General features: G+C 30.8%; 1 protein-coding gene across 1 annotated transcript in view; it reads right to left on the bottom strand.

Moving 5' to 3' along the window:
- Positions 1–15,306, bottom strand: part of LOC134705293 (uncharacterized) — a 29,576-nt gene that overhangs the window by 11,722 nt on the left and 2,548 nt on the right. The window contains exons 3-17 of the mRNA XM_063564045.1: positions 15,036–15,177; positions 14,378–14,438; positions 13,731–13,836; positions 12,894–12,985; positions 12,167–12,293; positions 11,480–11,611; positions 10,453–10,725; positions 8,955–9,158; positions 8,012–8,149; positions 7,343–7,452; positions 6,762–6,898; positions 6,256–6,377; positions 5,040–5,166; positions 3,668–3,786; positions 1,737–1,871 (exon numbers count right to left, since the gene is read on the bottom strand). Coding sequence (XP_063420115.1) covers positions 1,737–1,871; positions 3,668–3,786; positions 5,040–5,166; positions 6,256–6,377; positions 6,762–6,898; positions 7,343–7,452; positions 8,012–8,149; positions 8,955–9,158; positions 10,453–10,725; positions 11,480–11,611; positions 12,167–12,293; positions 12,894–12,985; positions 13,731–13,836; positions 14,378–14,438; positions 15,036–15,177 — 2,025 coding nt within the window. The remainder of the gene's footprint in view (positions 1–1,736; positions 1,872–3,667; positions 3,787–5,039; positions 5,167–6,255; positions 6,378–6,761; positions 6,899–7,342; positions 7,453–8,011; positions 8,150–8,954; positions 9,159–10,452; positions 10,726–11,479; positions 11,612–12,166; positions 12,294–12,893; positions 12,986–13,730; positions 13,837–14,377; positions 14,439–15,035; positions 15,178–15,306) is intronic.

Here is a 15,306-nt window from a genome sequence, read left to right as displayed (position 1 = left end):
ATCGCATCCTTCTTCCGCCATGCGAACGAAAGCATGTGCTCACTACAATAAAATATTGGCTGCACGTGATTGACGTCACAATTAGAATTGCAACATCAGTCGTATTTTGACCAGCGCAGGAGGTCGAAATGGATAGTTTTGGTGGTGTTGCTCTAAAAATGAGCTAAAGTATACATGTCTAAGTTAATTTTCTTATCGTCCAACTGTTGGCTTTCTATAACGTTTCTTGGTTCATCAAATCAATATGTCTGTCTTTTGAGTGTGTATGATAAGATGGAAACGAGGTATAAAAGTTCTGAATATTCTTATTAGAATCAAAATAATACTATGATGCCATGTTTTATGCTTATTTTTATTACTCGCTTACGCTTGGCATATATATATTGAGAAGTATAATGCTACCCATGCTAAAATGAGCACAAAGCATGGCATGAAATAATTATTTTTTAAATGACTTTATTAATCAATATTGTTATTCATTTATAAATAATATTACATCTTAGAAATGTGCTGAAATTAGTACTATTAATGTAGGATGCGTTCGTAAAATATACGAAATACACGAGGAGTAAAAAACATTAGATGTAAGAGTCCGTTTTTTCTTTCCAATTTTGATTCAAAAGGAACGCGTTTTAAAAAAGACATATCAAACTATCTAACTACTTCAAACACTATTGGGTAAAACCCACATGTGTCCTGTTGGATTTAGAGCTAAACTGCATTTTAGTTACATAATTTTCCTATAACCAATATTATCTTAATTGAATGGAGATTTTATAAGAAATAAAAGATTTTTAGTATTTTGTGTACTTGTACCTGATACGCACGCATTTACTTATATAAATAATAGTGTTTTCTTGCAATGGAGTAGCAATGTTTAGTATTACAAGTATTGACACAAACAAAGGTTATTTTATCGTAAAAACATCGTAAATTTATCAAATCGTTAGATTTTTCATTTTCTAAAGTAACCAAAGATCACTACTGTATACAGCATTAAAAATGTATAACTTGAAATCTACAGGAATAGATTAACTAATTAACAGAAAAATGAAGTCTTCCAGACGGTTTTAACATTGACACTAAATCAATGTTGCGTGTTTTTATTGAACACCCAATACTATTTGTTATGATTGTAACATTAACACGTTTGTAAAGAATAGAGTTTTGAAGATATATTTTAATCGTTTTAAACAATGAATATTGCTTTAATGCATTTGGACTCTGTAATACAGTATTGATGTGGTGGAATTATGGATGTAAAATAAACACGTCTTCTTATAGGTTCCTTACGATGAAGTAATGCATTATTCAATATGTGATGTAAAATAAATTACACATTTAATAACATTCATCATTAACTGCCGTGGAAAGAAAAATGATAATTATGTCTATAAATGAGTCTATTGTTTGGAAAACATAAAAAAAATAGATATGTTTTTAAACAGTTAAAATATCCATTCGACCGCATTTTTCTTCCATGAACTAACTTGTAATTAGATATTAAAGTATATTAATATTAATTTAACCATGTCCACTCATCATGTCTTAACGCAATTTAGACAATTTAAGACTTAGAGTCAACGACTTTTTTTTTAAAGATGTTGTTTAGTCACTTTTGATTTTTGAAAACTAACAAGGAAAGGAAGGAGATTTGTTTTAGAGTATTCGAGAAGGACAACAACGCATAATTATAAATCTATTAGTTGAATATAACTTTGAAGAATATTATATACCTGGTTTTGGTTTCCCCATCATACAAAATCCACAAGATTGTCTACATATTCTTTGAGCTTCTACATTGTTCTGACAAAATGATGGATCTTCAGCAACAAGCATAGCACAGTCATCCAACAAATCATAGCAACTTTCTGTGAACAAATGTAATGAAGATCAGTTACATAGCTTATAGCATAACATTCATCTTGAACTAATGTATACTACTTCTAAAAATCTTGGAGTCGATAAGATATCACTCTATCATTCCTTTTTAGATACACATTCTTTTCTGATGAACCTTTATTCATATTACAAAATTTTTAAACTTTAAAGTGTGAAAACATTTACTTTATACTTTATAAAAAAGATGAATGTCTCTCAAATAAAAATTGGCCATTTACAGTCCCAATTAAAGGCAACAGTAGTATACCGCTGTTCAAAACTCATAAATCCATGGACAAAAAACAAAATCGGGGTAACAAACTAAAACCGAGGGAAACGCATTAAATATAAGAAAAGAAAAACGACATAACACCGAAACGTTACACACACAGAAACGGACCAAGCATCAGACAAAACACCACGAGAATAACAAATATAACATGAAAACCAAACACATGAATTTGGGATAGACAAGTACCGTGCCACGTCTTATCTCAATATCTCAAAAATAAGAGAAAACACAAACGACTCAACGTTAAAATGCAACACACACATAAACGAACAATAACATAACAATGGCCATCTTCCTTTGGTACAGGACACTTTTAAAGGGGAATAAAAGTGGTGGGTTGAACCTGGTTTTGTGGCATGCCAAACCTCGCACTTTAATGGCATAGTTAAATATAACATTGAGATGACAACATAATATAACAGGACTACAATACAAATAAATAGGAGAACATAATAGATAAAGAAAAACATGATAAATAGATAACAAAAAGCATCAGGTTTAAAATTCAATACGCCAAAAACGCGCCTTGTCCACACAAAAATCAACAGTGATGCCCAAATATAAAAGATCGAAAGTGAAAAAAGTACAAAGTTGTACAGCACTGAAGATCAAAAGTTGAAAAGGTTTCGCCAAATACGGCATTGTTTTTATGCCCGGGATAAGAACATTCCTATTATATAGAACAATTCATGCTATTGCAAACAGTAAATTTTTATCAAATGTATATGAAAGAGTTAACATAAAGAAACTGAAGTATTAACTAATTACAGAAAACTAAACCCGAATACATAACGCCAAGATATAAAAGATTAAAAGTGAAAAAGGTATAAAGTTGTACAGCACTGAAGATCAAAAGTTGAAAAGGTTTTGCCAAATACGGAACAATATATAGAACAATTCATGCTATTGCAAACAGTAAATTTTAACAAATGAATATGAACATACTTTTTTTTTTTATATTTACAGTATTTAAATGATTAAAATTTCTTAAACATGTTAAAAGCCATATTTAAATTTAATAATTAACTGCACTTTCTCAACAACGATTAAATTTTGCATATTGCATCTGTCTGCTCTAATATATAAATTGCTTTTCTCTTTACACAAGATAATCCATAATTTCAAATTTCATTATGATTTCGATAATTTCAGTTGAAATAAGTACAACAGACAACCTTTTAACCATGTCACATCAGATTTATCATAGTTGATTTAATTATGCTTTTAAAAGTCGAAAACGATTTTGTTTTCCCAAATTATCTTTTGATCTATTTATGTTTAATATATAAAAAAAGAAGATGTGTTATGATTGCCAATAAGACAACTATCCACAAAGGACCAAAATGACACAAACACTAACTATAGGTCACCGTACGGCCTTCAACAATGAGCAAAGTCCATTCCGCATGATCAGCTATAAAAGGCCCCTATAAGACAATGCAAAACAATTCAAACGAGAAAACTAATGGCCTTATTTATGTTTAAGAATGTTACCTAAACCACATGGATCACAATAATTCCTGTTACAATCTTCATAGTGAGTATAACACCATGGTTTTGTTCCACTTCCTGGATTTCTACAGTAATTGTCAACTAAATCATCGTCCAAATCACTAAATATAATATCAGAAGCATACAAATAATTAACACTCATTATGTGTTGGTGAATACATAGACACTTTAAAAACAATATTAGGATATAGAAAAATTAGATACAAAATAATCAAAAATCAAAAGCGTTCCTGTAATTCTCTTTTCATCTAGAACAAGTATCTCAGGCTTTCATTCTTTTTTCTGTTTTTGTTTGCGTTGATAACAATTTCATATATATCACAGTTTTGACAAAGGGTCTTTGAATAGACTTATTAAGAAGGGATATAATTACGATACTGTTGTCAAGTCATTAAAGATTGCATATTTTGGAGTTAATATTGAGTCACTGATAAGGTCTTTGCGTCGGAACTAAACACATTTATTCTAAAAACAGTTGTTGGCATGACACGGGTTATGTTCTTCTCATATATGTTATGATGGTATGATACTAAACCCCTTACGGGAAGGATTGTGCCTGATGTTCATATGATGAAATCATAATCTTTCAGTCAGTTTAATTGAAGTCTGGAGCTGGCATGTCAGTTAACTGCTAGTAGTCTGTTGTTATTTATGTATTATTGTCATTTTGTTTATTTTCTTTGGTTACATCTTCTGACATCGGACTCGGACTTCTCTTGAACTGAATTTTAATGTGCGTATTGTTATGCTTTTACTTTTCTACACTGGTTAGAGGTATAGGGGGAGGGTTGAGATCTCACAAACATGTTTAACCCCGCCGCATTTTTTTGCGCCTGTCCCAAGTCAGGAGCCTCTGGCCTTTGTTAGTCTTGTATTATTTAAATTTTAGTTTCTTGTGTACAATTTGGAAATTAGTATGGCGTTCATTATCACTGAACCAGTATATATTTGTTTAGGGGCCAGCTGAAGGACGCCTCCGGGTGCGGGAATTTCTCGCTACATTGAAGACCTGTTGGTGACCTTCTGCTGTTGTGTTTTTTTATTTTGGTCGGGTTGTTGTCTCTTTGACACATTCCCCATTTCCATTCTCAATTTTAATGTGAAAAAGTAACAATGACAATTTAATATGTTCGATTGAGTTTAAAATTAGCCAGTTGACTAAACAAAATTCGTCTGTAAACTATAGTGAAAACAGAACAAAGTACCAATACAAGAAATAACAAGAATAAAATCATGAGGCTTAATGACTTATTCAAGAAAAAAAATAAAACTTAAAGGTTTTGTAACAAACGGTATAATGTTTTGTAATAAACGGTATATATTTATAATGGACAACTGAAACATAGATTATTACCCAGAATCAAATGCGTGATGAGGACAGTTTTGAACTCTTGTCCAAGGTAAACATGATTCAAACGTTCTTGTGACATTGACAGTGCCGCGGTAATCATCGCCTTTACCAGTGTAGCACATGTCTTCATCTGTTATAAGAAAGACAGGATTAAAAATCATGCACATGTAAAGAAAGTAAATCAATCTATCAAGTTCTACGGAACACTCCATCTGGCCTATATTTTTCTTACCTGAGTAGTTTAACTATATCAATAAGTGTGTATTTGTGTTTTTGTCCAAATTTGATATTAATAAGTTGATGTTAAAACATTTCCTATAAAGTGAGAACTATGTGGCAATGTCTTAAAAAAACTAATCAATGCTCTGTTTCTATTATCTGTTGTAAAAAAATAGTTCGTCATGGATGTTATTCGATCTCAGTTGATTTACAAAGCATCTTGAATTATTTAATAAAACATATATGGTGTTAATATTTGTGTAACAACAGTAATGAAGAACGGTGGTTTTATTACAGACGGTTATATCTAAATTTAATATAAAACTTTGAATAAAACCTCTCACATCAATGCGAGTTTAAGCTTACCTCTTGATCTAGTTTGTGATACATGTATTTTGAAGATCTAAAAAGAGGGAGGTTAAGCTACCTTTCAACATATTTGAAACCAAAGTTTCTTCGGAAAAATCCTGTACCAAGTAAGGAATACGACAGTTTTGTTCCATTCGATTCTACGGGTGACAAAAGTCTAACGTTTAATTTGTCAGTTTTTACAGTATTTTTGAAACCCTTAGAACTTGGTATTATTATCAATATGTTGTTGGGTATTGGTCCAAGACATACCATGAAGAGGTAAACTTACAATCTTAAATATCAATAAACAACTATTTTTACAGTGTGTTTAGATCTACCTCGAACTAAGGCTTGAAATCAAAACACTCTTTCAATTACAACATTACAATATTCGAATGTTATAACATTTATTGTCGTTTCCTATAAAACTACATCATACTATCAAAATGGGATTTCGCCTTTCATTTCAGAACAAAAACGGTTTCGGATCTCTTTAGTTCCTTTTAAAGATATTACTTAGTGTGTTCTTTACATGTTCTTATGTACTTCAATTTTAGTGAATTTATGAACAATATATTCATTATTATCAGAGACTGAAATCTATTTTAAATCTAATCGATATTCAAAGGCAAATAGAGCATATACTTACCAGTAATCAATGACACAGAAGCTTTAAAACCATTTCCGGTTCCTGTTAACCCGGAAGATAGTGTTAGTCCAATATAGTTCACTTCTGAGATAATAACAGAGCTAAACCTTCGTCCACAATAGCTACAAAATATTTTCGCAAAATAAACTGAGTTTTTATTTATGGATGCGTTATTCAAATATACTTTGCTTTCATTATTGTTTGATCTCATTCTTAAAAAGACAGTAGACTTCCGGATTTTAGTATTTATCAAAATTATTTTGCTAACACGGAAACAAAATGTGAAAATAGAAGAAAAAACTCTATTTTGAGATTCACTTCACAAGTTGGTTGACTAAACATAACTTTATGTTAACATTTAGCTTTTTGTACCAAAATGTTTAATCTATATAATTCCTGTAAGAAGTGATTCAAATGCAGTCCAACAAATTGTGGATATAATAAAAAATCTTATTTTGGGTCAAAATACAATAAAAAAAACATCTTTTGCTTATAAAGTATTTTACTTGACTCCTGGATGACCTGGTAGTGTAAACCGTACTTCTAATGAATCATCGCATATGGGAAATGAACTTTCACTATCAACAGTGGACTCAATGTCAAATTTATCAAATGACAGCTTCATTTTTGTATTTTCAGGACTCTGAAAGTAAACATACGTTAAGCCATTACCATTTTTCTTTGGAAACGAGATATTTATCAGAATGAAAAGAACAATCTCTGAAAATTGTTTTGAATAAAGAAACATTTTCACAAATTAAGATCGAGAGGTATCTACTTTTGATGTTATCCAGGTAGACGATTGAGACAAATTCGGTATTTTTGTGAAAAGAAGGTTTTCATTTATTTGATATAAGCATGTTTCAATTGTAAGACAATTCAGAATTTTCACAGACAATCGAACGTGTACTTGGAGTTCACTTAGAGTCAATACAATATCAGGGGTAATAACTGCTAGTATGTACAATAATTACTACGGTTAACCATACCTTTTTATGTATTTATGTTATGATATACAATTACTTAATACTTAACTGTCATCATAGTTCTTATAATTTTCTACAGTTGTGTAAGTAATAAGGTTTACCTTTATTGTCCAGCTGCATTGTTGCTTAGAATTATACGCTTGTGGAAAGTTTGGAGAACTTATGATGGCCTTCGGGTTCTTCTCTGAAATCGTTACTATGCCACCGCAATCTGAAATGTGATATAAATAATTAAACCCTTTATATTACTCTATATGTATTATAAGTCAATAATTTCGACAGCAATTGTCACGCCCATTATATTTCCTGTCTTTTTAACATGATGTTGTTGGGATTATTTTGGTGTTGTTGTGGGTTTTGAGATACGTGTTTGTCTCTGTTCTTTTTATTAAACAATTTAAAATTGAGAATAGAAATGGGGAATTTGCCAAATAGACAACAACCCGACCACAGAACAGACAACAACAGAAGGCCACCAATAGGTCTTCAATGTAAACTTTTGTAAAAAAAAACCTGACATGGCACTGTCCTATGAATAAAGGCTGTATCATTAACTTTAAATAGAGGCTGTATTATCAACTATTTACTAAGGCTGCATCATAAATTATTAAATTATAAAATGCTGTATCATCAACTGTTTTTATGTTTATAAAGAAATCTTTTCATTAACCATACTTCTCATATAATTGATAGTATGAAAAAACAAAAGAAACAAACAAAATGTATAAAATAAACGTTATGAGTACTATTATAATTTTGTATATCTTTACCGTAATTAATTGGCCAGTAGTAGCAAACATTGATAAAAACCGACGTTTTCCTTGCTATTCGGGAATTAGGTGCTAACCCAGCAATTAGGACTCTGCTGCTACCCTTCAGCATGAACCATTGCTTTTCTGCTTTCATATCTTAAATTGAAGAATAAATATATAAAAATCACAATTAAGCACACATTGTTAAACAAAAGCAAATCCAAGATATCGTGTGTTGCTACTCTTTGCTATACTTGAGGGACTGTTTGTTTGTCAATTTCCTTTTTTAACTTTATTTCGCTTATTGAAACATTTGACATAACCTACCTTCGTTACAGGTGTAAACCAGTTGTTTTCTTTCCCTTCCGGAGCACCTGAGATCACCCCTAGTTTTTGGTGGGGTTCGTGTTGTTTATTCTTTAGTTTTCTATGTTGTGTCATGTGTACTGTTGTTTTTCTGTTGATCTTTTTCATTTTTAGCCATGGCGGTGTCAGTTAGTTTTAGATTTATGAGTTTGACTGTCCCTTTGGTATCTTTCGTCCCTCTTACATTTGATTAACAAAATGAATGTGTGGTAGAAAATTATACACCTTCTTTTACCATTTGCACGTACAGTAATGCATGATGGTAAAAACTTGATGATGTAATTCAAACAAAAAGCATTTGGTTATAATCAGAGTGATCTAATATACATGTGATCCGTTTATGCTTTGCAAAAGTAGTTAATTATTCGTTTAAGCAAATGTAAACTAGTGCAATCCTTATACGGTATTCTAAATTTCTGACAAATGTGTTTACAAATACCAAACGAGAAAAAATAATTATGTAGTGCAAAAACGCACAGAACAACCAACACTATATCTACCATAACGGAACATATTTCATCTAAATGACATATATAAAAGTATTTTACTAACATTATGAAAACATTATGAAAAACAATCAATCAAGATAAGTTACCTTTGACCTCTTGACATTCACTATCTGTAGGAAATAATGTAAATGGTTCTTTAGTTGGGAGATATACTGGATCTTTCCAACTCCCGTCTTCTCTGCAACAGAAATGCCATATCATGGAATCACCTGTAAACTTTCCGTCCGGTATTGGTTTCTTCACAATCTTCACATCGCCATTGCCAAACTTTATGAATCCCTCAGTGAATCCTTTAATAAATGTAACACAGCTGTGTTTTAAAAAGCGGGTATTTTTTTAACATTTTTTCATACTGTTAATTATGTTGAATACTACTTCTTAATATGAGAATTATATATAGATAATTGAAGATTACGGTATGCGTGGAAGAGTCAGCAACCCAATTGCACGTTATACGAGAAAAGACTTGTATATGTGACTGTGTGCTTTGATCTGCCTTCAACATCAAATTGTATGTTTATGAAAATCTTGAGTCGGTAACTTATTTCAGGAGATATTAGCTGGAAATGTCATATTCACCATTTGTCAATGTTCTGGGGTAAAAGGAAAATAATTTTAATCTCACAATGATTTCTTTATTCATGTGAACATCAATGGTATTCAACTGTTTTTAACTTCTTGAATGTTTCTGGTGTATAAAGTCTTATAAAGGGGTATTTTTCCTTTACACAATGATGTGAAATATGATTATATTGCTTTCCTAACCTATCTTTTTTAATATTTCAACTCAAGATCCATGATACAGCTATATTAAGATGTCGATAAGGCCCTAATATGATCCCTTCTTTCAGCTTTAAGTTCCAAATAGATGTCAAGACCATTTTCATTTTGAATCATAGCAAAAAAGAATTACTCACTTTGAAGAGGGCCTCTTCGTTGAATATTTATAATTGAACGATTATGTTTCGGGTTTTTTTTATTACGAAACCATATGGTGTCGCAATTTTTTTATGTATATAACTAGATTCGATGGAGGAAGGTTTGCTCCCACCAAATACTAGGGCGAGAAAAATACAGAACATATGTCAATAAAATCATGTTTATTATAAGAAAATATAACTTGATTTCAATCTTAGTTTATCAAAACCAAAGATTAACGTTTATTCAGCCAAGATATAATTGAAATCCGGACAATTTTGTTAACTTGCACCTATATCTCAATTAACTTTTGCTATGTGGGTATAAATGTTACGCTCTACGTAAACTGATAGTTATAGATTTAATTTCTTTGTCCGTTGATTGTTTTCATCATCTTGACACAATGAACTTAATACTCATCTTTATAAACGTTAATGTATGTACAAAGAACCATAACTCAAAGTAAATGGCGTGGAAAATATTGACAATTAATCATTCTTGTTATATTTTGAAGAACGGTATTTTTTCATAACCTCATTTAGTGTTGTTATGCAATTTCTCTTTGAACAATAATTTGGACCAAATACAAGCCTTGCTGCCACTTCATTGCTAGAGTTTGAATCCGGGAATAATGATTATTAATTAAATAATAATGCTACTACATACCCTTTAGACACAATCCGTTGTGACTAAGAATACAATACTGACCAGGTTCCCAAACAGCACGACTATCAAATTTTGTTTCTCTTTTCTTAGTACAGAATTTAAAATCGAAGCTAGTTTTTTCGATTCTAGAATCAAGGTTAAATTTCGTTGATGTCCTAATGCTTTCTACGGATTGTATTATATTTCCTTCTTCGTAGTTTGAGGGACATCCGTCTTCTGGTTTCAAGATTGAAAATGCACCCAACGGCCATCCCAATCCTTGCAAAATTTTATCTGGAAAATTTGTAAAAAAGAAACATTAAACTATGTTGCAAAACTAAAAATAATATTAATGTTATGGGATCTGGTAAACACAAGACGGGAGCTTATGAACTTTGTTAGTCTATTATTTATTTTTTTGTTAAATTTAAGATCATTTATACAATACGCGCTTTGTCAATAATTATAATTAAGCAGGTACTCTTCTGATCAAAATGGTAATAATAAAAAAGTCATAAAGTAAAATTACAAAAATACTTAACTCCCAAAGAAAACTTCAAACCGGAAAGTCCTTTATCAAAATGGCAAAATCAAAAGCCCAAACACATCAAACGAACTAAACACAACTATCATATTGGTACAGGCATTTCCTTATGTTGAATTTATTTTTCGACAGGTTACTTTCTCTCTAGTATATGTAGGACCTCTTTGTACATGGTCAACCAATTTCAATGTGAAGAAGCAAGTCAAGCTTTTCATCGGTACATTTCTTTGAAGAAATAAACTGTGTAATGTTTCATAATATGTCAAAATAATCATAAAACAGTCAACTTTCCCCCGAAGTGCACAGCACTTATGTTTTATTTTACTTCTTTGATTATCAAGAACCTGGATGTCAAACCACAGATTAGGTAACTTGTTGAAAAATTATATAATTTGAAGTCAAAAGTCGGTAATATGAAATGAAAAATATCTATATTCGTTTTTTTTTAAAGATAGCCGTCAAAACAATGTTATCGGTTACTTTGGTACTTTTTTATTTGGTTACCTCCATGATAAACAGTGGTGCATCCTGTTCTAGGATCGAGACCTTCGGGACATCTGCATGTACAAGTATCCCGAACAAATGCAACATATCCATCGTTTCTACATTCAGTTGCAAAACCTGAACATTTCATATCTACAAACGAAAAGTAATAAAAACAGTTTTAATGGTGTGTTTTTGTTATGTCGGTGTTCTCCTCTTATATGTGATACGTTTCTCTTGGTTTTAGTTTGTAAACCAGATGTGTTTTTTTCTCAATCATTTTTTTAATTTCGAACTGCGGTATACTATTGTTGCCTTTATTTACTTCCTGTAGCATACAGTTGACACCATGTCATCCATAGATATTACTCTTCATTACGAATGAAAAAATAAACTTTATACTTTCTGTAAACAAATACTGAGATGATAGTTGTTGTTAAACTTTGTTGAATAATCTAAAAAAAAACAATTAAAAACGAAGCGCTTTAAACACGCTGAGAGAAAGTTGTCATATTCCATTTATATCACAATCTCTTTGCAAACAGACTATATTACTCTGTAACATAAACCTTCTGAGAGCGAAATACTTTGAAATAGTTTAAATGTTTAACGAATTCGCGAAATGATAGTATAAAAAAAATACAGAATTGAATATAGTTTATTATGAATAGTAGTCATTGTTAATGTAGTAAGAAATGTAATACTTACCTTTGCATTTATACAGAGATGTTACTTCCTTAAACATGTAATACATATGTGGATCTGGGTTGGTCAGAAGGTACTCCATATTGGAATCAAACAACGTTAATGTTGGCATGCCGTTACTTGAAAAAGCCTTAAATATTAAGATATTCGAATTGTCCTTTATATATTATTACTATTTAAATGTATCAATGTCAAGGTCAAAGACAAATGAAATCGTAAGCCATAGTTATACTACTATTAAAGAGAAATGTTCTGTGTTCTGGTTTCATGTTTTCAAAAAGTAGCTAAACCATGTTTTGCTTAGGACACAATTTAACATATGGAATGAATGACCTGAAATCTTAAATACCACAGGAAAATCAGGATGTGTTAGTAAGGAACAGAAGTTTGTCCTTGCAAAAGGCCACATGTGGAACCCGCGATTTGTTACCGAATTTACACCAATCATGTTTAATTTCACATGGACTTTATCTAAATGCAATCATTTCACCATGCATATACTACTTAAATAAATTTTAAAAAGAGTTTTTTTTATTTAAACCGAAAAGGAATATTTTACGACAGTTAGCATTTATAATTTCTTTTTTAAATTATCTTTTTACTCATATTGAACAGTAAACTCTTATTCAAGATTTTGCAATAAGTGTCAGTAGTCTATACTCTTAACTGAAAGTGTGCTACTTATCATCTGTGATTCCGTTCATTTATTAATTATGCTAATGCTACTAACGTATTTGTTGTACAACATTACACTGGCCATGTCAAAATATCCAAAAGTTTTGGATTCCATTGGTTCAACCTCATTATATCCACTTATTTTTTCTGCAATATAAATACTTGGTTTGAAGTCAAAAAAGATAAACTGATGATGAACAAATACTTTAAATTTCATCTCGAGTTTCATCTCATGTTATAAGCTATTAGTAAAAGGCAAATAGTGAACCCTTAATATATATTTCTGTATTCCTGATTATTTCAATTAAAAAGTAGGATAAAATAAATAGCGAATACTGAGGAAAATTCATACGGAAAGTCCCTAATCAAATTGCACATCAGATTCCTGACTTAGGACATGTGAAAACAATTGCAGCGGGTTTAAACGTTTCAATGGTATCAAACCTTCACCCTCATCTAAAGGATAGTGTAAAATCACAACACAGAAAGACACATTATAAAATATCAATTAAAATGGATAAACTCACTAAGGTCCATTATAAATAAGAAGATGTTGTGTGATTGCCAATGAGACAACTACAGGTTAAGTATGGCATACAACAAAGCCCACACCGCACAGTTAGCTATAACAGGTCCCGAAATGACAAATGAAAAAAAAAACAAATAGGAAAAACAACGACCAAACATATGTTTTAAACCGAAAAACAAATATGAAACACAAACACAAAAGACGACAACCACTAAATTACAGACTCCTGATTTGGGCTAGGCACATACATACAGAATATGGCGGCAGAATTACACATATTGTTTATAGTGAACAAATAATATTTGAAAATATTTTTGCAGTTCATCACAAACAAGAAATTCGATGTGTATAAAAGACATCTACCTGGTTCAATGTTTTCCTCGTTAACTCTCAAGTAGACATCACGTAGTGGACTTTTCTGTTCGTGATGAAGACCAATCGCATGCCCAAGTTCATGAATACACGTTACCTTGAATTAAAAAATACACCAAATTACCAAAATTCCAGGAAACAGATTGTTAACTAAGCTTATGCTAATAATTTACAACTTCACTTGCGATATGAAATGAACATTTAGTAAGTAAGTTCACACATCCCACGAATCCATATAAAGGACTAGAGCTCAACACAAAATAATTTTTTATTGTTTCATAAAAACAAAAGCAGCGTGAAAAGTTACGTGTATGCGTTTCTGTTTTCATCTTGATATATTTTGAAAGTATGCTGTAGCAATTCTTGGAGAAAATCTTCCGCAGAAGTTTTAATTTTATTATTTCGCATATTACAATTTACCTTCAGTTCCTTAGGTTAAACATTTGTTAGATAAATAATTGAGAATTAGCTAAATATAGACAATACTTTATATTTTTTCTTACATTTTTCTATGATACGCTATTAAGAAGATGTAGCGATATAAAAATGAAATCTTCTACCCTGTTGTTGAAGAATCAAGTCATCCTGCATAAACTCGAATATTTCAAGAAGTATGAAGGAGATTGCTGTATACTTACACCTTTACAACATGAAATTTTCTGACCGTCCATCTTCATATTTCCAACATGTGACCAGCATCTAACGGATAAAATAAGCATTGATTCTACATATGTGCTTTAAATAACATAATAAACATCCCTTTGTTCATAAAAAATTCTCACACTTAAGATTGTTGTGTCAAATTAACAACAAAAAACCGTATTGTACATACTATCAGTCTTAATAATATAATCATAACCTGTATACATAAAGACTTGTTTAAAATATTTTCCATTTTTAGAGCGAATTCTACAATAACATTTTGTTATAATTGCTTTTTTTGTTTGCTTTTTTTGTTTGTTCTTTTGTTGTTTGTTTTGGGGGGATAGGGTCGTCTATCTAGAAAAGTGTGCGCTAGAACCAACAACAAATTTGCGTATATTGCACAATGTTGAATTCATACATGCACAATGTTGAATTCATACATGCACAAAGTTTTTAAACATTTGTTGTTGGGTTGCTGTTTTATTATTGTTTATCAGTTATCTTTTTAGCTCACATGGTCATTTAAACAGTTTGATGTTTGAAAAATTAAATAAGATATATACGCGTGTATAAATTGCTTACAATTTTTCATACATTCATTATTTGAAATTGTTGTTAATTGAAAAGTCGGTGTTTATTGTTTAAACTTACCCCTTTTTCTCAACATGTATCAGATAATTATCATGGTCTAAGGAATATTGTTGACTAGTAGTTGATGTCCAGGGAACAAATCGGATACAACTCCAGTAATGGAATCTACTTTTAGCTCTAATCTTGGACATTACGTTAGACTCTACAATACAATATTTATTATATTGTTATTTTTATAAATTTACTGTTTGCAAAAGTATAAATTATTCGAAATACTCAGGATTTTTTTATAACATGCATATATAACCTTAATCGTATTTGGCACAACTGT

The sequence above is a fragment of the Mytilus trossulus genome, chromosome 1 (genome assembly GCF_036588685.1).
Source record: "Mytilus trossulus isolate FHL-02 chromosome 1, PNRI_Mtr1.1.1.hap1, whole genome shotgun sequence".
NCBI classification, from domain to species: domain Eukaryota; kingdom Metazoa; phylum Mollusca; class Bivalvia; order Mytilida; family Mytilidae; genus Mytilus; species Mytilus trossulus.
Note: the sequence above shows the minus strand (reverse complement) of the source record. Positions and strands in the feature narration are given on the sequence as shown.